Source organism: Lepus europaeus, chromosome 2, assembly GCF_033115175.1.
Source record: "Lepus europaeus isolate LE1 chromosome 2, mLepTim1.pri, whole genome shotgun sequence".
Lineage (NCBI taxonomy): Eukaryota > Metazoa > Chordata > Mammalia > Lagomorpha > Leporidae > Lepus > Lepus europaeus.
Window position 1 is genome coordinate 100,279,171 of NC_084828.1, and position 26,427 is coordinate 100,305,597.

General features: G+C 42.0%; 1 protein-coding gene across 1 annotated transcript; it reads right to left on the reverse strand.

Annotated features, from left to right (window-relative positions):
* Nucleotides 1-7,086: 7,086 nt before the first annotated feature.
* On the reverse strand, nt 7,087-26,352 carry NDUFB5 (NADH:ubiquinone oxidoreductase subunit B5). The gene is made up of 6 exons (XM_062177804.1): nt 26,200-26,352; nt 17,439-17,527; nt 15,451-15,517; nt 13,967-14,028; nt 12,178-12,284; nt 7,087-7,635 (listed from the first exon to the last, which is right to left on the reverse strand). The coding sequence occupies exons 1-6, from the start codon at nt 26,321-26,323 to the stop codon at nt 7,515-7,517; spliced, it is 570 nt and encodes a 189-aa protein (XP_062033788.1). The 5' UTR covers nt 26,324-26,352; the 3' UTR covers nt 7,087-7,514.
* Between the last annotated feature and the right edge of the window lie 75 nt (nt 26,353-26,427).

Here is a 26,427-nt window from a genome sequence, read left to right on the forward strand (position 1 = left end):
TTCTCTGTCTCTCCTTGTCTGTAACTATTACTTTTTTAAAGATTTATCTATTTATTTAAGATGTAGAGAAACAGACAGTGAGAGGGAGAGACAGAGAGAAAGGTCTTCCTTCAGTTGGTTCACTCCCCAAATGGCCTCAATGGCCAGAGCTGTGCTGAAGCCAGAAGCCAGGTGCTTCTTCCCAGTCTCCCACGTGGGTGCAGGGGCCCACACACTAGGGCCATCTTGTACTGTTTTCTCAGGCCATAGCAGAGAGCTGGACTGGAAGAGGAGCAGCCAGGACTAGAACCAGCGCTATATGGGATGCCAGTGCTGCTGGTGGAGGATTAACCTACTGCACCACAGTGCTGGCCCCTAATTATGACTTTCAAATAAATAATCTATAAAAAAACTTCACATGGATAAAAAAGATTATACAATAATTTCACTTCCCTTCTCTTTCTTCTCATTCTCATCACCTACTCTATTTTCATTTTAAAATCAGACATCTTCTAAACCCTCCTGAAACAATGAAATGATAAAAGCCCACGCTAGGAGACAAACTGCAGTCTATGAGGAAATCAAGATGTGCTAATGAAGCTTCTGGCACGTACATGCGGTGCCACTAACTATGAAATGTGTTGTATTACTGGAAAGTCCCATGTCATGGAAGAAGTTTGCAAGAACAATTTAAATATCTGAATTTCCCCAAGAAAAACACCTGTCCTATGAAACTGACAAGAGAAGAAAGAGGCAAAGGACCATTAAAGGAAAAGGAAGAGAAGAAGAAAGGAGGGGAGAATAATAGGAAAATGGCAATTTGATGAGACTCTGAGTATACCAGTGACTACTTAATGTATTTTCTCATTCAATCCACACAAAAACCCTAAAAGTGGGACCTCTTTTATTATTCTCCTTTGCATATTTAGAAATGAAAATTATATAAATCAAAACACTGGCCCAACATAACACAGGTAGAAAGTAAAAGAGCTGGAACCAAATGGCCTAATGGCTGCTCTGAAGAAAGCTATAGTTTGGTAGAAGGGCAGGAGATAACTACGTGACACATATGAAGAAACCAGATAAGGACTTTGGAATCAAGGTCCACGTGCTATATACTACAGTGTTTGCTCAAACTCATTTATCCCGGCCTTACTCTTCTCCTGCTTACCTGTGGGTGGAGTATTTTCTCCACCCCTGGGCTACTGAGAGCACTCCTTCAGTCTGGATTTTTGGAAAGTGAAAACACATGGTTCCAGCAGAGCCCCCCACATCCACAGCTTAGCTTCAACCCTTAAGGTCAAGAAGTGATGGTCCGTTATGGTAAGCACTGGGATGCTGGGATTGTTTCCATAGCAGAAGCTAATTAACCCAGCCTGAAGCACACAGTGCTGCTACAGGCAGTCAGGTTTCCTACTAAACTTTATTCTTTTTCTGTTATTGCCCAGAAAAAAAGGAACATCTTTTAAAATTATTTTTAGTCCATCCCCCTTACTTCCTTGTTTTGAAGAATATAGCCAAAAATGTTTCTGTGAACTGATTTTCATTTCAAATAGAAATGATTCTCAAAATTCTTCACCCTAATTAGTCTTAACAACAGAAACAATATAAAAACATTGAAGCAAAACAAAATTATGAGGGGAAAAAAGAACACGAATTATCCGAAATTCTTCCGCTCAGAATTACCACTGTTGATAACACATGAACTTCACTCCAGATGCCTTTGTATGAATGTCTATAGATAGAAAAGTGGATGGATGAATGACTAAAAAGAAATAATTTCAAAAAATAGGAACACATGATATTTGAAACCAGCTTCATTTATCTGCTTTACACGTCATTTTATAACTGTTCCTGGAAATCTCTGTTACCCTTACTTTAAGCCTTAAGATGTAATCATTTAACAAGTTTATGTCTTAGTGTCTATTGTCCCAATAATTCCTAGAGTATAATGTGCCCTTTTACATTTTCTTCTGCTGTAAATACTGCTGTCACTCAAGGCTCTCTCTTGGGTCCTCTTATCTTCCTGCTAGTCACATGCAGGTCTGCAGAGGTGTGGATTCCAGGTACAAATCCAAACCTCCAACTTCACTGTCTCAGGAACCTCAAAATTCGAAAAGCCCCAAACTGAACTCATCTTCCTCATCAAAGCTGCTCCTTCTACCAGTGTTCCCTGTCTCAGCAGCTAGCAACAACAGCCATACTGCGAGAAAGTTGAGATCTATTCTCTGCTCTTTTTCTCCTATTCCCAAACCTTAGTTGATTTGCCAAGTCTTTTAATTCTATCACGTCACAATCATTCAAACACCTGCATTTTCTTGTGATCATTGCAATTGATCTCCATCTTTCACTTGAATGACCCTAACAATCTTCCTACTGGCTTTCCCTACATTTAGACCACATTTACTCAATCATCTTTTCACTATTGTTCCTTAAGGAGCATTTTAGACTTTTTCCCCTTAACTGTCCCCTCCTTATTCTGCCCCATGGAAAAATTATTTTGAAATAAAGAGGAAATGTTTATTTTAGCTCACAGTTTTGGAGGTTCAAGTCCAAGATCAAGTGGCCCCATTGATTGGGCATCTGGTGAGGGTAGTAGCAAGCCAGGAAGCAGAGAGAGAGTGAGTAGGCCCAACTCGGACTTCCGTACCAACCACCTCATAGGAATTATCATCTGGGGGCACACTCCCAATGAGTCTCAGTGGTTCTCCTAAACATCATAACTGGATTATGTTTCCACTCTCCCAGTATCATTAACCTATGCCTTTGGAGTTTAATATCTGTATGAATTCATACAACATACGATCATCCCATCTTCAACAGTTCAACATGTTAATATTCTAGCACTGTTCAAAAGCCTAGACTCCTGGCAGACTCCTTTAGCTGTGAATCATTATAAAATCAAATGCAAGTTACACATTACCAAAACACAGTGATGGGACAGGTACAGGGTACACAATTACATTCCAAAAGGGTGGTAGCAGGGAAACAGACAGGAATAATCAGAATAAACAAGATCTGAACCAAGCAGGGCAAATACCAATCCTAAAGTTCCATGTTCATGGGGCAGGCATTGTGACACAGTAGCTCAAACCACTGCTTGGGATGCCCACACCTATGCTGGAGTATCTGGTTTGAGTCCTGGCAACTCAGCACTTCCAACCCAGCTTCCTGCAAATACTCCTGGGAGGCAGCAGTTAATGGCCCAAGTACTTGGGTTTCTGCTGCCCACATGGGAGACCCTGATGGAGTTTATGGCTTCTGGCTCTGGTCTGGCCTAGCTCCAGGTGTTGCAGGCATTTGGGGAGTGAACCTGCTGATGGAAGATCCCTCTCTCTCCCCCTCTTCCTGTGTCACTCTGCCTTTCAAATAAATTAATTAATTTTAAAAAACTCCTCTACGTCCACATAACATAATGTGGCCAGGGATGGGCTCCCAAGGGCTTGGGTAGCCCTGTTCCTATGCTTTGCTGGCTGCAGCCCACATGGATGCTTTCTTGGGCTACACACAGACATTTGCAGCTTTCCAAGATTGGCATGGCAAATCGCTGGCCCCTTTACTTTCTGGGGTCTCCACTTCATGCTTCAGCTTGGCTCTGATAGCTCTACTGAGCATCACTCCGTTAGTGGCTCTATGCCGGGGATCCCATCCCACTTCAGGCTTCCTGGCTCCCCAGGATTTCCTTTGAAATCTCAGTGTAAGCCACCATGACCCTGTAATTCACATTCTGCTCATCTGCAAAATTAGCATCACCTGGATGATGCCAAGTTTGTCCCCAGCACAAGCTGAACCTCTACCCAGCCAAAGCTTGGCTGCAGCTGCCGAGTACTTTGCTGGCTGAATGCAGGGAAATGAATCCCAACGGGTCTTTGGCAAGCCTGCAGACAGTACGATGGGCATTCCAACAAATTATTCTGCCCTTCTAGGCCCCTGTGCCTGTGATGGGAGGGGCAGCTTGGAAGATCTCTGAGATGCCCTGAAAGTCTTTTTTTTTTTTTTTTTTTTTTTTTTTTGCTGGTTAGCACATGGATCCCTCTTATTTGCACTCATCTCTTTTGAAAAGGATTTTTCTACTGTACTCTTCCGTCTGCAACATGCTTTCCCTTCAGTCCTTCTCTAGGCAAGTGGCAAAATTTCCAACTTGCACTGCTCTGTTCCTTTCTCCTGATTTTCACTGTAAAACTGACCCAAAGCAGCCAATAACACCCATAGTGCAGCCTGAACACTCTGCTGCCTTAAATAAAATCTCTTTCACCAAATAAACTAGTCCATCATCTTTTCTTAAAGATCTATTTATTTATTTGTAAGACAGAATCACAGAGAGAGAGAAAGACGCACACACACACACACACACACAGATCTTCCATCCACAAATTCACTCCCCAAATGGCTGTAATGGCCAAGGCTGGGTCAGGCTGAGGCCAAGAGCCAGGAGCTTCATCTGGGTCTCCCACATGGGTGTAGGGGCCCAAGGCACATTAGCAGGGAGCTGGATCAGAAATGGAGCAGCTGGGCTCGAACCAGGGCCCATACGGGATGCTGCCACAGCGGACAGTGGTTTAACCCACTACACCACAACACCAGACCCATAGTCCATGAGCTTTAGGTTCAGCCTTTCACAAAGTCTGCAGCATGAACACAACAAAGCCAGGTTCTTGGCCATGGAGTAAAAAGGGAGGCCTTCAGTCTTATTGCTATTAGACTCCTCATTTCTTTTTTTTTCTTTAATAACTGTGAATTTACAAAGTGCAACTTTTGTACTGTTGTGGCTTTCCCCCCCAAACCTCCCTCCCTCCCGCGTCCCTCCCCTCTCCCACTCCCTCTCCCATCCCGCCCTTCATCGAGTTTCATTTTCAATTACCTTCATATACAGAAGATCAACTTAGCATATACTAAGCAAGGATTTCAACAGGCTGCCCTCACACAACCACACAAGGTATAGGGTATTGTTTGACTAGTAGTGTTGTTTTTAAGTTTCATAGTAAAACACATTAAGGACAGAGATCCTACATGGGGAGCATGTACCCAGTGACTCCCGTTGTTGATTTAACAATTGGCACTCTTATTTATGACGTCAGCAATCACCCGAGGCTCTTGCCATGAGCTGTCTAGGCTATGGAAGCCCCTTGAGTTCACCAACTCTGAACTTGCTTATAGACTCCTCATTTCTAAGGGAAACCTCATCAGCATGGTCCTTACCGTCCACATGTCTACCAGCATTCTGGTTGTCTGAGCCCTTACCACACTACCCTTAATGCTCAGCTCATAGCACTCTCTGGCCTGCTGCTCCAGACTCTTCTAACCTCTTCTCATTAACCAATTCCACAGACACTTCAACATCTTCAGGTATAGTTATAGCAATGGACCCATTCCGCTGTATCAATTTTGTTTTAGACAGCTTTTCGTTATTACAATGAAAAAATACCCGAGGCAACTAACTTTATAAATAGAAAAGGCTTACTTAGCTTTGGAGGTTGAACCCCAAGATCAGGTGGGCCCATTGGTTGGACATCTGGGGCTGGTGATGGACAGCATTAAATTTGCAGAGGAAGAATCTCATGATGTGCCAGGGATCAGAGTCCCAAGACTCAATATCTGTATTAAAAAAAATTTTTTTTTCTGAAAGGCAGAGTGATGGAGAAAAAGAGACAGAGATCTTCTATCTACTGTTTACTCCCCAAATGGATACAAACAGCCAGGGTTGGGCCAGGCAAAACAGAAGCCAGGTGCTCTATTGTGGTCTGCTACATAGTTGGCAGGGACCCAAGCACTTGGGCCATCTTCTACTGCCCTCCCAGGCTTGTTAGCAGGAAGCTGGATTGGAAGTCAAGTAGCCAGGACTCAAACTGAGACTCTGATATAGGATGCTCCCAGTGGCTTAACCCACTGTGATGCAATGCTGGCCTTGATATTTTAATATCACAGAGGTACTGTATTCATATATCTGTGCTTTGTACAAAGAAGAGTAAGGTTTCTTCATGAAAAACTTAAGAACATACTTGTAAAAGTAGATGATCTGATGGGGCCAGCACTGTGGCATAGCAGGTAACGCTGCTGCCTGCTGTACTGCCATCCGATGTGGCCACTGGTTTGAGTCCCGGCTGCTCCACTTCCGATCCAGCTCTCTGCTATGTAGAAGTTGGCCAAGTTCTTGAGCCCCTGCACTCATGTGGGAGATCTGGAAGAAGCTCCTGGCTCCTGGCTTTGGATTGGCTCAGCTTCGGCTGTTGCAGCCATCTGGGGAGTGAACCAGTGGATGGAAGACCTCTCTCTCTCTCTGCCTCTGCCTTTCTGTAACTCTGCCTTTCAAATAAATAAATAAATCTTGGGGCCCACACTGTGACACAGCAGGTTAAAGCCTTGGCCTGAAGCGCCGGCATCCCATATGGGTGTCAGTTCTAGTCCCGGCTGCTCCTAATCCGATACAGTTCTCTGCTATGGCCTGGGAAAGTAGTTGAAGATGGCCCAAGTCCTTGGGCTCATGCACCTGTGTAGAAGACCCAGAAGAAGCTCTTAGCTCCTGACTTCAGATTGGCTCAGCTCCAGCTGCTGCAGCCATTTGGGGAAGGGAACAAGTAGATGGAAGACCTCTCTCTCTGTTTCTACCTCTCTCTGTAACTCTGTCTTTCAAATAAATAAAAATAAATCTTTAAGAAAACAAATAAATAAATCTTTTAAAAAAAGTAGATGAACTCATATACTGTTTAACAGGTTTAAAAATATGATTGCTTCAAACTAAAAGGCTATTTTGGAAGTTGAAGTATAAATGTTTTAAATGTTTATTTTTATAAATATTGAGAATGTGCTTAAAATCCAAGTCTCAGGTTTCATGCAGAGAGTAAGGTCATTTTGGAAAATAATGTGAAAATAGTTATTTGGCACAATACTTAGTAGGCAGTAAATGCTTAATAAATAACAGCCATTATTCTTAGCTTTCACTTAGATTTCATAATCTTTATAGTGATCATCTTACCTTTTGCAATCAGCTCTCAGCGTTTACAAAAAAAAAAAAAAAAAAAAGACACTATAAAACCTAGATATTCCATCAAAGAAAAATGCAGGTGCATGTGTGTATAGTTTTTAAAGAAACAACATACGGCTAAAAAATTAAATTTTAAGGTTTGTTTGTTAAAGTGTTAATATTTTATTAGTTGGTTCAATACTTCCTGTGCAACTTAAAATCTTGAGTCATTCCTGAATAATACAGATCTATTACAGACACATGTATAAACTATCATATTTTCTGATACTTAACATTCAATCTCTCTTCTATAACTTCCATTTACCAGATTAATAAAACACTAACCTTTTAAAGTCATCACAACTTTAGGACTTCATAGATTCCTATTTCTTCAGCTTTATTACATTTTAAACCAAGAGGAGGCTGAAAGCCCAAAATCAAAAGCTTCAATCTGAACCAACATTGAGAAACAGTGATGGAAAATGTTCTTCTTTTTCATCACAAAACAAAAATACGGAAGATATTTATTAATTTATTTTCCACTAAAGAGAACATATTTTGGAGAAATAAATCATCAGTTGTCAGGAGTTGCTTTTGGTGAATGATCAATAAGTGCCTTATCGATGGTCACGTACTGATACCAGGGTCCATCACCTCTCTCACGCATCAATCTTCGAACTTCCATCTCCTTTAACCTGTAATAAATAGAACAGCAATGTTGTGATTTCAGCACTTCTAATTACAAATTTAATGAATTATCTCCATAAAGAACAACCACCAGAGTTTTAAATTAATTAATTAGAGAGGCAAAGAGACAGAGACACTTTCCAAACCCCCACAACCACTGAGGTTGGGAACTCAATCCATGTCTCCCACACAGGTGGCAGGAACCAAACTACTTCAACTATTACCACTGCCTTCCAGGGTCCACATTAACAGGAAGCTGGGATCCAGAAAACGGAGCTGGGATTTGATCCCAGGCATTCCAAAATGGGAAACAGGAATTTTTTTTTTTAAAGATTTTTGTAAAGTTAGAGTTATAGAAAAAGAGGGAAGAGAAAGAGAGAGACAGAAAGAGATCTTCTATCTGTTGGTTCACTCTCCAAATGGCCACAACAGCCGGGCCTGAGCCAGATCGAAGCCAGGAGCTAGGAGCTTCATCTGGGTCTCCCATGTAGGTGCAGGGTCCCAAGCACTTGGACCATCTTCTGCTGCCCTCCTGGATACATTAGCAGGGAGCTGGATCAGACTTGGAGTAGCTGGGAATCAAACTGGCACCCATATAGAATACCAGTGTAGCAGCTTAACCCACTATACCACTGGAGTCTTAAGTGCTAGGCCAAATACCTACCCCAAGAGTCTCTTCCGTAAACAAACTTATATGTAAGTATTTATCTTATATACAGACAAGCAAACTTTGGGATTTGGTTTTTACTTTCATTATCTTGCTATCATAGTTAGTCCTTTAGTACTTTTAATCAGCAAAATAGCACTTAGATTGATAATCAACTCTCTCCTCCACTGTCCCTGCTTTTTGTGTAGACAGATCATTTCCACCTAATGTGTGACAGTGCTTTACCTATCTTCTACCTTTTAGATGCTGGGAGAACCATTTATGGACTGCCTATCAAACACGCTGGGCCAAGTGCTTGGAAAGAAGGATGAATAAGCACTGCTGGAGGAGATCACATCCTACGTTGGCAGCCTATCACCTAACACAGAAAACTCAAGAGCAGAAATGGCATCTGCATTACTCTGCGCTTGGTCAACTAGAGATAGTATTTATAAAGAAAAACAATCATGATAAAGAAAAACATTCCCTACCTCAAAATCTACTTAGTGTCCTCAGCCTTCTTCACAAACTGAGTAACCTCTATTCAATAAAAATGCTTTCTTTCTTCCACGTCCACACTATGCACAAACTACCACACATTCCTGTAGCAGCCCCTTCTCCATCAAGCTTTTTACTTTCTTTAATGGAACACTGAGAATTTGTTCATATGACTGGAAATTTATTCACTTTAAGAAAGTATGTGTTTGTTTGAAGAGTTTATTTATTTATTTGAAAGGCTGAGGGACAGAGAGAAAGGGAGAGACCTTCTATGCACCAATTCGCTCCCCAGACAGCCGCAACAGCCAAGTCTGGGACAGGCCAAAGCCAGGAGCCAGGAATTCCATCTGGGCCTCCCATGTGGATTGCAGGGGCCCAAATACTTGGGCTATCTTCTGCTGCCTCCCAGGTACATTATCAGGGAGCTGGATCAGAATCAGAGCAACTGGCTCTCCAACATGTGATGCTGGCATTGCAAACAGCAGCTTAACCCTCTGTACCCCAATGCTGGCCCCTATTTATCTTTTTTTTAAAGGATTAAATATCATCCCTTCTTTTCTACTCTTTTCAAATGTACTTATAAAAAATGCAAGTAAATAAAATATTCATCAACAAGCCATTACTTGGTGAAATAAATTATGATTCACCCATGAAAACGACTACTACCATGCACCTGCTAGAAAGAATGAGGAACCGGCATTGTGGCACAGCAAGTGAAGCCACCACTTGCAACGCCAGCACCCCATATCACAGCACTGGTTTAAGTCCTAGCTGTTCTACTTCCAACCCAGCTTCCTGCTAATGTACCCAGGAAAGCAGTGGAAGATGGCCCAAGTGCTTCAGAGATCCAGATGGGATTCTGGGCTCCAGGCTTCAGCTTGACTTCACTAGAGTCTTTGCAGTCATCTAGGGAGTGAATCAGCATATGGAAGATCTGTCTCTCTGCCTCTCCCTCTGTCACTTTGTCTTTCAAATAAAAAAAAAAAAAAAAAGAAGAAGAAGAGGACAGTCTATACCTTGTAATGTGAAGGAGATGAATATACACAGTTAAATTAGAAAAAAGCAAGGCTTAAAGTAGCACTTTTAGCACCTTCCCATTTCATTAAAAACAGTAACTACTTGTAAATATGTATTGGTACACATGCACAGAGTATAAAGAAATATGGAAAACTAAAAATAATAGTTATCTCTGGAGGAAACAATTATGGCAAAGAATCTCTATTTTATATAATTTTTAAAGATTTATTCATTTATTTGAAAGGCAGAGTTACAGAGAGAGAGGGGGAGACACAGAGAGATCTTCCAACTAGTACACTTCCCAGGTGGCTGCAAAAGTCAGGGCTAGGCAAGATCAAAGCCAGCAGCCAGGTCTCCCACATGGGTGGCAAGTACTATTTAGAAACTCTTATAAAGAAAACACAAAATTAAAATAACATTTTTCAATAACTGTATCTGTAAAAATGTTTAAGTTTGATAAATTCTGGGGCCAGCACTGTGGCGCAGTGGGTTAACATCCTGGCCTGAAGCGCCGGCAATATATATGGGCACTGGTTCTAGTCCTGGCTGCTCCACTTCCAATCCAGCACTCTGCTATGGCCTGGGAAAGTAGTAGAAGATGGCCCCAAATCCTTGTGCCCCTGTACCCATGTGGGAGACCTGGAAGAAGATTCTAGCTCCTGGCTTCGGGTCAGCTCAGCTCTGGCCATTGTGGCCAACTGGGGAGTGAACCATCGGATGGAAGACTTCTCTTTCTGTCTCTATCTCTATGTAACTCTTTCAAAAAAATAAATCAATCTTTTTTTTAAAAAAGTTCGATAAATTCCTGAAAAGCAGAAATTAACATGTATTACTGCCAGAAAAAAACAAGTGGTGCAACTTTCTGGAGAAGAGTTTGGTCATATCTATCCAAAACTTAAAAGTATATTCTATTTTTTTAAAGTTTTACTTATTTATTTATTTGAACAGTAGAATTAAAGAGGGAAAGAGAGAGAGGGGAAGAGAGGAAGAGGGAAAGGGAGGAGAGGGAAAAAGGGAGAAAGAGAGAAAGAGAGTGAGGAGAGAGGGAGTACGAGTGGGAGAGGGAGAGGGGGAGGGGATGAGGGAGAGAGAGAAGTGAGAAAGCGAGAGAGAGAGAGAGGGACAGAGAGGGAGGTTTGTGTTGGTTTACTCCCAAACAGTTGCAATGGCCAGAGCTGGTCCAGGCCAAAGCCAAGAGTACAAAACTTCATTCAGGTTCTCTCTCATGAGCAGCAGAGATCCAAATACCTGGGCCATTTGCTGCTGCTTTCCCAGGCACATTAGCAGGGAGCTGGATTGGAAGTGGAGCAAGCTGGGACTCAAATGGCACTCCTATATGAGATGCTAACAACTGGCAACTTAACTCATGGTACCACACTGGCCTCTAAAAGCATGCACTATTTGGCTTATCAGTGCTATTACTAGGAATTTATTTTCCAAATAGGCTGTGTAAGAATGCAAAATACATTTATGAGGATATTCACCATTCACTACAGCATTATGTAAACTGCAAAAAAAAAAAAAAAAAAATGGAAGAAACTAGTACCAACAATGGAAGACTGTTTAAAAACAATTAAGACATATCCATCTAATTAAATGTATAATGCATTAAAAGAATGCTGTATATGCTATCACAAAAAGATCACCAAGAACAGTGTTTACAAGAGGATTTTATTTACGTTATATACTTTTTTTTTTTTTACAGGCAGAGTTAGACAGTGAGAGAGACAGATAGAGAGAAAGGTCTTCCTTCCATTGGTTCACCCCCCAAATGGCCATTACGGCCGGCACGCTGCGTCAATCCGAAGCCAGGAGTCAGGTGCTTATTCCTGGTCTCCCATGCGGGTGCAGCGCCCAAGCACTCGGGCCATCCTCCACTGCCTTCCCGGGCCACAGCAGAGAGCTGGACTGGAAGAGGAGCAACTGGGACAGAATCTGGCGCCCCAACAGGGACTAGAGCCTGGGGTGCCAACACTGCAGGCGGAGGATTACCCAACTGAGCCTTGGCGCTGGCCGTTAACATACTTTTTAAACATTATGAAATATATTCTTAATGAATAAAGTTTCCTTGAGGAACATACTTGTGCATACGATCTGATTAAATCAAGGTCGTTTCTAGGGAGGCTAGGTGTAAAAGAAAATAGGCGAGGAAAGGGATACCTTGTATATAAAAAACAGAATATTTACAAAGGTTCCTTTTAATCTGACATATATTATCTATTATTGTTACCTAGTAACCAACTCAGAATCTCCTATATCTAGAGCTAGTAGAAACTCCTGTGTTCATCCTTTCACACAGAGCAGCCTACAGTTTTATTCATTTTTCTCTTGTGATTTGCAACCCAAGGAAAGGCTTTTCTTCCCTACCCCACACAACCACGTTGCCTACCGTAAATCAGCCTTTTCAGCTTCAATTTGAAGGATGGCCATTGTTCGTTCATAATTCTTCTCAGGACAATCAAAGAACGTACGGGCAATCCACCTTGATATAGGATGCTATAAGAGAAAGTTTGTTTAAAATCAGTTCCTGAACAGTACTTTGCTTTTCAAGTTGACTATTTTTGAAAATGATCATCTCAGCTAGAAAATCAATGGCATCTCCTATGTGCCAATTATTTTATCTATTTTTAAAATAATTTGAAATCATCAGGAAATTACTATTTCTGTTCCCATATTAGAGATGAGTAAATTGCACAAAGGAATTCAGCTAAATGGCAGCATCTGAACTCAAATCAGGTTGGACCCCAAAGCCTGTGCTCTTTTGCCTTGCACGATGCTGAGTATCTGAAGTGGTAGGCTTAGGAGCCAAACCCCGTCTTCAGGGATCCCAGAGCGGAGCTCTTCCCACCAGTCAGCAAGAGTAAACAACTGTATGGTTCATCTTTTTTTTTTTTTAAATTAGTTAATTAATTATATTTGAAAGGCACAGTAAAGAGGCAGAGAGAAACAGAATGTGAGAGGGAGAAAAAGAAATCTTCCATCTGTCAGTTCATTCCCCAAATGGACACGTCGACTAGGGATGGGCAAGGCTGAAGCCAGGGGCTAGGAACTCCATCCTGGTCTCCGACATGGATGGCACGGGCCCAAGTACTTGGGCCATCATATGCTGCTTTCCCAGGTGCATTACCAGGAAGCTGGATCAGTAATGGAGCAGCCAGGACTCAAACCAGAACTCCAATGTCAGATGCTGGATGCTGTGCCACAATATCAGCCCCTGTATTGTTTATCTTACGATTTAGTAAGGAAGCATTTCTTCTCTAAAATGTGATTCACTTAGATAATAAGACATAATGGGTATATGTTTAAGGTCACGTCACTAAAATACTTGAAAAGACAAGAAACAGTTTTTGGTTTTGGTAGCAGTGACAGTATGGTGTCAGGACTAACAGGGCAGGCTCTGGAGTCAAGATTACCTGCGTTGAAATACTGGCCCTATCTTTGGCACAGGTCACTTACCAGTTTTAAGTTTCAGTTTCCCTAAATCTAAAGTGGCAATACTAACAGTATCTTTCACATGGGATAATATTTGCAAAACATTCAGCATAGTGCCTGTTGCACACTAGGTGCCCAAAAAATAATGTCCAGCATTGGTATTGGTAAAATCTTTCCAACTCCATTGATCTTGGGGTAAGTTCATATACACTGCAGTCATTCTTTAAAAAACTGTAAAGTTTAAAATAACAAAAGAAAATGAAACGAACTACAAAAAATAGTTATATATAAGAACAAAGTCATCTATTTGCTATCACAAGTTGAATAGAAAACTCTATCATAGTTGCTAAACTAAGATTTTTTTTTTTTTTTGGACAGGTAGAGTTATAGACAGTGAGAGAGAGAGACAGAGAAAAAGGTCTTCCTTCCATTGGTTCACCCCCCAAATGGCCGTTTTGGCCAGAGCTACGCCGATCCGAAGCCAGGAGTCAGGTGCTTCTTCCTGGTCTCCCATGTAGGTGCAAGAGCCCAAGTACTTGGGCCATCCTCTACTGCCCTCCCGGGCCACAGCAGAGAGCTGGACTGGAAGAGGAGCAACCAGGACTAGAACCCGGCGCCATATGGGATGCCGGCGCCATAGGCGGAGGATTAACCAAGTGAGCCATGGAGCCAGCCCCTGAATTAAGATATTAACCACTGCACTGAGAAGATACCTAACAAAGTATTTTTCAGTGGCTTATACAAACCTTATAATATTCCCAATGTTCTGGGATATAGCCTTCTGGAATTTCTGCTAACTCAGCTTCACCTGATAAAAGAAAATTGTGATATTCAACTGTATCACATGTAGTTTATAACATTAATCTTTTGCCTTTACAGTAAGAAACCAATTTACTGTGGTTTTAAAGCACTTTTTCTTGTATTTATACCAATAAGGATATCCAGTATTTTAAATTCACTTAATCTGGCTGAAAATCAATTCATTCACTGGGCATATTTTAGACATTTTCTGTTTGTTCAGCATCACTTATAGGCATTATATGAGAATTTCCTATTCTGCTATTATATACGATATCATAAAAGACATTATTCTTCCTGGGCTTTCCTAGATCTACTAGACGAAATACTTTAGGATTCAAGGAGCTAGAAATAGTTTGAACAGAATTTCCCATGAAAATCTAAAGCTCACTTTCATTCAGATTTTCATCCTTTTTTAAAGGATTATAGTCTCAGGGCCGGTGCTGTGGTGTAGTGGGTAAGGCTGCTGCCTGCAGTGCTTGTATCCCATATGGCACCAGTTCGAGACCCGGCTGCTCCACTTCCGATCTAGCTCTCTGATACGGCCTGGGAAAGCAGTAGAAGATGGCCCAAGTCCTTGGGTCTCCGCACCCGGGAGAAGCTCCTGGCTCTGGATTGGCACAGCTCCAGCTGTTGTGGCCATCTGGGGAGTGAGCCAGCAGATGGAAGATCTCTCTCTCTCTCTGCTTCTTTTTTTTTTTAAAAGGATTTATTTTATTTATTTGAAAGACAGAGTTACAGAGAGAGAGGTAGAAACAGAGAGAAAGGTCTTCCATCCACTGGTTCACTCCCCAGATGGCTGCAATGGCCAGAACTGCGCTGATCCGGAGCCAGGAGCCAGGAGTTTCTTCTGGGTCTCCCATGTAGATGCAGGGGCCCAAGGACTTGGGCCATCTTCTATTGCTGTCCCAGGCCATAGCAGAGAGGTGGATCAGAAGAGCAGCCGGGACTAGAACCGGCGCCCATATGGGATGCTGGCACTTCAGGCCAGGGTTTTAACCTGCTGCACCACAGCACTGGCCCCAATAAATCTTAAAAAAAAAAAAAAAAAAAAGGATTATAGTCTTATCTGAATGGATAAAAACAAATAAACAAACCTGCCTCTTGCCTCTTCCCACTAACCTATTCAGAATTGTAAAAGCTGATTTGGGAAATGAGGAGAAAGAGAAAGAGGCTTTCATAAGTCTCCAATGTGGCCTTTACAAATTGGTAACCTTAAAGGATTTTCAAGGAAAAAAAAAAAAGATATTTACAAAAATAAGTGTACACTATTTTCAATTAAAGTTTATTATTTCTAAAATAAATGTCCATGCTTATGCTTATTTTATAAAAGACCGTTTTGGTACAATAGCCATAATTTAAAAATTAGTATAAATATATTTTTAAATTTATCAATTTTATTGTACCAGGTAGGGTAGGGAAAGGGACTTACCAATGAATATATTCACCAGAGTTATGCCAATTGCTACTGGAATCCCAGTCAATAAAACGTAGAATTTCTGGCAAGATAAAAAATAAAAAAGGTTTCGCATGACTATTTCCTATCTCTACTTTCAAATCATCCTCATTACATGATTTGTTTATACCTCTTCCAAAATAAACTCTCCACATTCGAGATCCAGTATCAAATCATTGACTTCTGTAATTTTTTGTTTTAGGTTTTAGATGCCCATACTTAGCACCAAGAGTAAAAGAAAAAAGGACTAACAAATACATTTTAAAAACTGCACAATGGACTTTGCAGTCAACCAGGTACCATGACCAAGTAAAATGCTTAAATTCTGCTCATGATAGTGCTAAATATGATGGTCTTGAACTATTAATAAATTTAAATAAAATCCAGGCTTTATGTGGTTTAGCCATTACAGTTGTATAGAGAGGCATAAATTTGAGGAGACATTTCTCAGATGGAGATTGTTAATTTATAAAGAAAAATGGAGTAATTATATAAGTATCATTCAGTAGAAATTTGACTTTTTTGTTTGTTTGTTTGAAAGAGTTACAGAAAGAGGTAGAGAGAGAGAGAGAGAGAGAGGTCTTCCATCTGTTGGCTCACTCCCCAATTGGCCGCAATGGCCAGAGCTGCGCCCATCGGAAGCCAGGAGCCAGGGGCTTCTTCCAGGTCTCCCACGTGGGAGCAGGGGCCCAAGGACTTGGGCCATCTTCTACTGCTATCCCAGGCCATAGCAAAGAGCTGGATTGGAAGAGGAGCAGCTGGGACTAGAACTGGCTCCCATATGGGATGCTAGCACTTCAGGCTAGGACATTAACCCACTGCGCGACAGTGCCAGCCTGAGAAATTTGACTTTTTCACTTTTCAGTTAAAGGGATATCATGACAAAAAAGTGGGGGCTCACTAGGTCAAGGTCAAGATGAGTGTTTAGAACAACAAGCAGAGAGGGGCCGGCACTGTGACATAGTATGCTAAGCCTCTGCAGGCAGCCATATAGGCAGTGGTTCATATGGCCTGGGAAAGCAGTGGAAGATGGCCCAAATGCGTGGGCTACTGCACCCATGTGGGAGACCTGGAAGAAGCTCCTGGCTCCCGGCTTTGGATCGGTGCAGCTCCAGCCATTGCGGCCATTTGGGGAGTGAACCAGCAGATGGAAGACCTCCCTATGTCTTTCCCTTGCTGTCTGTAACTCTGCCTCTCAATTAAATAAATAAATAAAAAGAAAGGAAGGAAGGAAGGAAGAAAGATTGGGGGGGGGGGGGGGAGAGAGAGAAGGAGAGAGGGAGGGAGGAAGGAAGGAACGAACGAACGAACAAATGAACGAACGAACGAAGGGAGAAGCTAGCTAGTACCCAAATTGAATCAGGGCTTTGGCAGGGTCCAGATAACCTTCCATTTGCTAAGCCTCCACTGGTGTTTTTAGATAGCCATAAGGTATACAAATACACTCAGCATCCTAAATAAGCTATATCATTTTATTACTGCTAAATTAAAATCACACTATAGATTTATGTTACTCTGAAATCAATGTTCCCAGACAATATGAATTAAAAAAAATCATAGCCCAAAATAAATAAGCTCCTTTATTTACAAATATCTTTCAATAATATTTTGCTAATCAAATAATCATACTGCATGAATCAATTTTCAGAGTTCTGTAATTAATGATTTTTTTGACTCGATGCAAGGAACACATCATATTTCAAAAATCCTATAATTTTAAGAAAGAAATGGCTCACGTTTTACTTCTGATTAGCATAAATCACCTTGCTGAAGAAGAAAAAGGTTACTAATTTAAAAGGAGAGCAATAACAAGTCATACTTTACAATCAGTATCTTCTGAGGAAAGAAATTCAAATTTATAAAATACAATCCTTTATAAAATAAATGTCTTCTAAAGATGCCAAAGTTTTTTTTTCTATGTGTATGCAAAGAGCTTCATTCAACAACAAAAACACTGAACTCACCAATAACTTCAAAAAACGTCTGTCATAGAAACTAGAAGATTTGATGACAAACAATCTTTTCCCATGGTCTCCACTGTGCCGAACAGGAGCTAAAGATAGTAAATTACTCTGTTTTATACAAAACTCATACATGCATATTGTTACATTCTGAGATAAAATCAAATTTTAAGAAAATACACATGAATAAATGTATAAAGGTCTAATATAAAATTAACAAAATACTTTTTTTGCATACTAAGGCCAGGGCAGACAGGATACCTTTAAATAGACTGATGTACTGTTTTAAACTGTAGCTCTCTTCACTTTAATTCAACGCTACAGAGATACCTAAGTAATCATTTCTATTTGTCTCAATAGCAGGCAGGAAGGCCAGATGTTCCTGGTGAGCTGCTCCTCTTTGTTTCTCCTGCCATAAATATTTGCTATTGCTGTAAAAGAAATAAATTTAATTTAAATTATGCCATTATAGATGAGGAGGTAATAGAAATTATAGACTTGCTGAAAAATAAATGGAAGAGACCAGCAGTATTTATCCAACAGAAATGTGAACTTGCTACAGAACTACACATTCTCAAGTATCTTGATAACACCCTTTTGTAAGCCATTTCTGCTTACATATATCCTCTTCAAATCCTCCCCCAGATGGAATGTAATCAAGCCTTGCTGTAGATAAATGGCAAATTTCATTCCTGGACCCTCTTTCCCTATTCCTGTTCTTGGGGGTTTGGAAGCGGCACAGGCATTCTAGGCTCCTTCCACAGGGAGCAGGAAAGGCTGCTTGTAAGAAACCCAGGATTCCTGTTTCCATTTGCTCAGAAGGAAGTTCTGCATCTGACTCACTGTGGAATGAAAAACTTTAATTTCCAGTGTAGCTTTTGTTCCTGCTTACTGCCCTCCCCTCCCTGAAATGTATTCTTTAGACCCAGATGACATCTTATCTTCCAAAAAGCCATGCTTTTTCCCAGATCTCTCCAATGCCTGAACTGCTATAAATTCTAGTGATGTGTACATTTGCTTTCACTGCTGCCACTTCTAACAATGAATGTCTTAAAGGCAGGAACCATCTTCATAATTTTGCTATCACCTGGTGCAGCAGCTTGCAATGAATTCAGGTTAATACACTGATGATAACATGGGATCCTCCAAAGGCCTTCAAACACATTCAAAAAAGACTGAATTTAAAAGAATCAAATACAGGAAAGTAGGTAGAAAGTGCTGCCTGGACTCACTGACAAAAACCAAATGCCATTTCAGCCTTACTCTGATGTACCAGAGGAAAACCCTCCTGCCACCAACCCTCTCACTACACCTATGGAGTCGTGTCTATTCCAGAGTATACTCTTAGAGGGACAGTCATGAGCTTGCCCCAAATAAAGCAACCAGGACGACCAACAAACATATGGAAACTGGCCCCCATAAAAGAAGTCTAGGTGGGGACGAGATAATGCATCTTCAGATAGTTTTAAGTGTTGCCCTGGGCCAGCGCCATGGCTCACTTGGCTAATCCTCCGCCTATGGCGCCGGCACCCCAGGTTCTAGTCCCGGTTGCTCCTGTTCCAGTCCAGCTTTCTGCTGTGGCCCAGGAGGGCAGTGGAGAATGAATGGCCCAAATGCTTGGGCCCTGCACCCGCATGGGAGACTGGGAAGAAGCACCCGGCTCCTGGCTTCGGATCAGTGCGGTGCGCCGGCCGCTGCGGCCTAATTTAGGGGAGTGAACCAACGTAAGGAAGAACTTTCTCTCTGTCTCTCTCTGTCTCTAACTCTACCTGTCAAAAATTAAAAAAAAAAAAAAAAAGAGTTGCCCCAAGAAAGAGGGCGCATGACACTCTGTGGCTAGATGAAGGGGAGAACTAGGATGAACGTATGAAAAAGTAATGTTCAGCTTGAAACAAAAAGCATCTAAAACTTGAGTGACTGAAAATCAAACCAGACTGCCTCACTGATCCCCCACTATGGAGTTAATCAATAAACAGCAGGATATAATAGGATTAACTTAATATAGGAGGTTAGCCTAGAGGATTCCTAAGGTTCTTCCCCTCCAGGAATCTGCATTCCTGTCCTCTCTTAGAATAACAAGGCAGATCTTTCCAACTCCCCTAGTGGTTTTCTTCCAATTCCAAGAAATGTTTCCTGCCGCCCAGATTTTCTACTTGTTTTCCCCTCCACCAGCAGAGCTTTTCCCCAGGCTGTTTGCAGGGCAGCCTCCACTTCTCAGCCCATAGGGCCAAGGTCAAATGTCACCTCTTCAGAATGGCCTTCATTGACTTCCTTATTCAAAACTCACTCCTCACTTATTAGAATCAATTGGTAATTTCTGTTAGAGTAAGGAGGATTAATTAGTTATTTTGTGAAAGTCCATCAGGTCAGGGATTCTTATCCAGCTCTATCTCCAGTACACTGCAGTGTCTGAGACACGGTAGGTGCTAAGTGTTATTAATTTACAGCTCTTAAGTTACATGTTGGTAGAAGATCTCTCCTTAGTCCCTGAAAGTATGCTACATTTACTCCAGAGACTATATATCTATCTCTATCTCTCCCTTTCAATCAGACACACACACAGACACAGCAGAGGAGGGAATGGGGGAGGAGTAAACTATGTGTATTTTAAGGAACATTGGTTACAAATGACAACATTGGGGATGGTGTTGTGGCCCTATGGGTTAAGCCACTGCTTGCAAGGTCACCATCTTACATGGAAGAACCTGTTGAGAGTCCCAGCTACTCGGCTGCTGATCCAGCTCCCTGCTAATACACTTGGGAAGCAGCACAAGTGCTTGGGCCCTGCCACCTATGTGGAAGGTCTACATGCAGTCACAGGCTCCTGGCTTTAGCAAGGCCCAGCCTTGGCCTTTGGAGACATCTGGAGAGTAAACCAGCAGATGGATGATCTCTGTCTCTCCCTCTCTCTCAGCCTTTCAGATAACACTATTAATATGGAAAATGTAACAAACACAAAGAATTATGAGGGGCTGGCACTGTGGCATAGCAAGTTAAGCTTCTGCATGAAGTGCTGGCATCCCATATGGGTGCCAGTTCGAGACCAAGCTGTTCCACTTCTGATCCAACCTCTGGTATGGCCTGGGAAAGCACTGGAAGAAGGCCCAAGTCCTTGGATCCCTGCATCAACGTGGAAGACCTGGAGGAAACTCCTGGCTCCTGGCTTTGGATTGGTGCAGCTATGGCCACTGCGGCCAGTTGGGGAGTGAACCAGTGGATGGAAGACCTCTCTCTCTGAGTCTCCTTCTCTCTCTGTGTAACTCTTTCAAATAAATAAATAAATTCTTCATAAAAAAAAGAATTATGGAAGAAAGGTTAGTCTAGCTACATTCTAGTGATGATAATGCAGCTGGAAATGTGATCTGCTTGCTTTTTCTTTAGATGTAATTATCAATTATTAAACAATTATTCATGTCGTTAAAAGTACTAGATAACGGTTCTTACTATTAACTGTTCTAAAGTATATTTCACAGACAAAACTCTTCTTAAATGTTCTGAGCTGTCATCCTCTTTAAGGTTAACATCACTTACCATCACGTGACTGCTGAGATTTCTGGAACTCAGATCCAACTTCCACCAGTCTCTGGAGACTGGAATTTCTCAGATATTTTACTACTTAGGGGTAAGGCTTCAATAACCACTTTTTGAAATTGCAAATAGCCTCAGGAAAATCATTTACTCTAACAACTATGGTTTTTTAAGGACTGAAAACATAATGTAGGATCATTCTGTGTCTCAAAGATTAAAAATCAAAAATTGGTCATTTTCTTTCCTTCATTCCCAGTTAAAGGCACCACCATCTCAATTATCCAGGCTAAAAATCTCAATCGTCTTCTTTGCACCTACCCCTCGCTCATTATTTGTCAAGGCCTCTTTTGTTCTTCGATCCTGTCCATTTCTTTCCATGTCTTCTTTATCTTACTTGTCTAAGTGGTCAAGATTCCCAGTAATCATCCAATATTCAGATACATCTTTCTAAACACACTCCTGAGAGAGGTGTTTAACCCTTCTGTTATGAAGAGTGCCTTTGCCTATAAAATAAAGCAAAGATACTTTGGCTTTGCATTCATCACCCCCCACCCCCACTACCCTCTACCACCTCCAGTTAGGTCCCAACTTTCTGTTTCTTATCCTTCTTTCCCAAAACCCACCTATCCCAAGAGCCCCCATAGCAAGAGACTTATTAGAGAACTCAGTTAAAACACTGCAGAGTCCATGTCTGAATTAACTCTATGGCACTTTAATAGACTTTATTTTAAAGATTTATTTATTTATTTGAAAGGCAGAGTTACAGAGAGGCAGAGGCAGAGAGAGAGAGAAGGAGAGAGGTAGGTCCTCTACCTGCTGGTTCACTCCCCAGATGGCCGCAATGGCCAGAGTTGTGCTGAAGCCAGGAGCCAGGAGCCTCCTTTGGTTGTCCCACATGGGTGCAGGGATCCAAGGACTTGGGCCATCTTCTACTGCTTTCCTAGGCCATAGCAGTGAGCTGGATTGGAAGTGGAGAAGCCGGGACTTGAACTGGTGCCCATATGGGATGTCAGCACTGCAGGTGGTGGCTTTACCCGCTACACCACAGTGCCTGCCCCACATCACTCTTCAACATTATTATATTTTTTTTAAGAGACAGGGGGAGAAATAGAGAGAGAGCTCCCCTCCACTGCTTCACTCCCTAAATGTCTATTACTCTGAAGTTGGGAGCTGGGAACTCAATTCAAGTCTCCCGTTTGGGTGGCAGAAATCCAACTACCTGAGCCATTACCTGCTGCCTCGCAGGGTACACATTAGCAGAAAGCTGGAATAGGGAGCAGAGCTGGAACTGGAGCCCAGGTACTCTAAGATACAGGCATTCCAAGCAGCAGCCTAATCAATGGACCAAATACCTGCCCCAGTGTTCAACTTTAAGCCATTGCTCCTTATAACTAAGGCGAGAACTAAAGCTCCCTCTAGAATTCCTTGCCACTCAAGCAGGAGATTCAGGCTGATTTCTAGGCTCCTGGCCTAGCCCTGGCTGATGCAGGCATTCAGAGAGCAAATCAACAGATTGAAGATCTCAAGCTATCTCTACCTTTCAAATTTTTAATTTCAAAAAAATTTTAAAAGATACTATCAACAGAGTTAAAAAAGGCAACAGAATGGGAGAAGATATTATCATTATGTATGTGATAATGGATTGATAACCAGAACATATAGAGAACTCTTAAAACTAAACAAAAAATAAACCCAATTTTAAATAATAGACAAATGGTTTGAACAGAAATTTCTCCAGAGAAGACATACAAATGGCCAAGAAGCACCTGAAAACATGATCAACACCTCAACAGGAGGTAAATACAAACCAACTGGGTCTCAAAGTGCTATCTGTACAGGCATTTTCACAGCATTACTCACACTAGCTAAAACGTGGAAGCAACACAAATGTGCACTGTAAGATGAAGAGATAAGCAAAATGTATGGTTGGCCCTCTGCGCGCACATGTCCTGCAACCTCAGAAAGAAAAAAAAGCCATGTGATTGTTGACAAGAGATATGCAGTGAGGTAGGTCTATGATGGCTGTGACTATACTAAACATGTACAGACTGTTTTTCTTTTCATTATCCCCTAAACAATACAGTATAACAACTTATATACTATTTGCAATGTTATTAGGTGTTACAAAAAAAAGCAAGGGAGGATTTAAAGATACAGGAAGACGCTCATAGGCTATATGCAAACATGAAATAGAGTACTATGCTTTTTCTTTTAATGTATTTGAAAGACAGAAGGAGAAAGAAAGAGATCTTCCACCTGCAGGTTCACTCTTCCAATGCCCACAACAGTTAGGGGCCAAGCCAAAGCCAGAAGCCTGGAATTCATTCTGGGTCAACCATATGGGTGGCAGGTTAAGCCATCAAGTGCTGCCTCCCAAGGTGCACATTAGCATAAAGAGAAAAATGGGAGCAGAACCAAAATTTAATAGGCACCTCAACATGGGAGGCAGGTATTCCAAGTAGCATTTTAATTGCTACACCAAATACTCATTTCCTATTATGCCAACGAATATAAAGGACTTAGGCATCCATAGATTTTGGTTATTTACAGGGGATTCCAGAACCAAGCCTCTGAGGATACCAAGAGATGATACATACAATGGAGTATTATTCAGCTTTAAAAAGGAAGGAAATTCTCACATATGCTACATGGATGAAACCTGTGGATGTTAGGCTGACTGATAATAAGCCAGTCACAAAAAGTCAAATACTATAAGATTTTACTTATATGAAATACATAGGGCCGGCGCCACAGTTCAATAGGCTAATCCTCCAACTGCGGCGCTGGCACACCGGGTTCTAGTCCCAGCCAGGGCACCGGATTCTGTCCCGGTTGCTCCTCTTCCAGGCCAGCTCTCTGCTGTGGCCAGGGAGTGCAGTGGAGGATGGCCCAAGTGCTTGGGCCCTGCACCCGCATGGGAGACCAGGATAAACACCTGGCTCCTGGCTTCGGATCAGCACAGTGCGCTGGCCACAGAGTGCCAGCCACAGCGGCCATTGGGGGGTGAACCAACAAAAAAAGGAAGACCTTTCTCTCTGTCTCTCTCTCTCACTGTCCACTCTGCCTGTCAAAAAAAAAAAAAAAAAAAAAAGAAATACTTAGAGTAGGCAATATCCTAAAGACAGACAGAAAAAGGTGGTGGACATGGCTGAGTGGAGGAGTGAATGGGGAGTTCTTGGTTAATGGGTATGCTGTTTCAGTTTTACAGGATGAAAAGTTTACGGAGATGGATGATGGTGATGGCTGTACAGCTTTAGGGATGTAGCTAATACCACTGACCTGTACATTTAAAAATGGTTAAGATGGTAAATTTTATGTTATGTGTACTGTGCCACAAATTTTTAAAAGGTCAATGCCAGGTGCTGCAGATCTTTTCCCACTTATTCTTCATAACTTTAACAGATTAAAATTATCGGTTTCAAGGATGTGGGACAGCTATTTGACCTAGCAGTTAAGACACTGGTAAAGAAGCCCCCTTGGATACCCATATACCATACTGGAGTGCCAAGGATGCAGCAGTCCCAGCTCCGCTTCTGATTCCCACTTCTTGCTAATACAGACCCCAGAGGCTGCAAGTGATGGCTTCAATTCTGCCACCTACATGACAGACTTGGATTGGGTTCCTGGCTCCTGGTTCAGTCTGGTCCAGCCCTGGCCACTGTAGGCATCTGGGGAGTGAACCAGTAGATGGCAGCTAGTGCTTGCTCTCTCACTCTCTCTCTAATAAAAAATAACCTAAGAGTGAGAAATAAAACAATGTCAGCAATAATCATTACAAAATACCTCTGAAAGCAGGTACACAGGTGAAATACAGCTCTATAGGCAGCTATTATTAGATCCTTCCCTGGTCCCATTGGAAAGGGCACAGACTCTCCATAATGATCCTTCTTCCAGAACTCCAAGAACAGGGACTAATGTCGAAAGAGGAACTGGCGCTAAGATTTTACCTCAGTTTATTTTCAGCCAGACTTCAATAAACACTATCTGAGAGAACATGTGCAGTATTTGTATTTGAACATTTGAGGATAGCTGTAATCAGAAATGGCTTTGAAGAGAATTTTGATCAAGATCATGTAGTTTTGTAACAAGTTCAAATTTCTGCTAGGAATCTTTTGAATACCACTGGTCCTTTCCATTATGTTTCTAACAAGTCCCTACGTACAATACCTCATCATGTGAAGTGGCACAACTCAAATTAGGAGAAAAAAGGTAAAAAAGAACAAGATATTTTGAGGTTAGAAATCTTTTTGGGTTTAGGGCAAACATTTCACTTCTTTCTGCCTACTTTTACACACAGGACAGATACTTTAAAGGGTATTTTTGATCAAGAGAATTAAAGTAATTAATACTTTAAAGCCTTAGAATGCTGACAGATAATAGGTACTCAATAAACGGTGAGTGCCATTATTACTTAGTACACTGGTACATTATTTCTGTAATAATTGATTCAGTTTCCTCATCTGTAGAATGAGGATAATAACACTCTTAACTTTGCAAAGTCCTGGAGAGAATGAGACCAACTGAATATTAAGCATTTGCTTCTGTACTGTTATAATTCATATTCCTGATGCAACCCACATTTCCTACAAGGGGCCAATTCAGTCCTGGGCTACAGCAAAAATTCCCTGGGATCTAGGCACTTCTGCCTTCTTGCACCCTTCTTCTCTAAGATATTAAAAAATATATTTTATGATTGCATTGATATAAAACACACATATCATCCAAGCCGGAATCCTTATCATATATTCATTAACATTATATTCTTTTAAATTAAAAGTTTCGTGGACCCCCTAAGACTACCATGGCCTCTCCAGGCACCATATCTGCTGTCCACAAGGGATGTCAGCAAGCTTCTCTGGCCAGTCACATATTAGATAATCGGCCGGCTTCTCAGCAACATCGCTTCCCGTCCGTCTAGAAAACAGCGCAGACAGAACCCGCAAGGAACCAACCTGGTGCCCCGGCCAGGTCTCACCCCTGCGCCATTCTTCATCCGCAAACTAGCACCGAGCGGAATGGTGAATGCCAAAGGCGTTTTACAAATGCTAGCTAATAATATAAGCGCAGTCGGTGTGATTACCTCAGGAACCCCTTACAAAGCTCCCTCTCTCCTTGCAAGCCGCAAGCCCCAAGCCCACAATTCTTCCCTGCCTCCCCGAATCCCACCAAGGTCACCCGGGAAGTCCTCCCCGCCCCGCAACCCCTGCGCGCACTTTCTCCTGAGGCCAGCACCCACCGACAGCCTTCGGCAAGCCACGAGTGAGGAAGCCTCCACACGCGAGTCGAGGGCCAAGACAGCGGCCACGCAGAGCCGCGACCGCGGTGACCGAAGCCCTCTGCAACAAACTCATCGCCGCCATGGTTACGACGGGCAAAAGACGGAAGCCGGGAGACCAACGGAAGCCGAGAGAGCCAATTCACCAATGGGAGCAAAGGTAGAAGACGGCCATATTGAGTGAGGGCA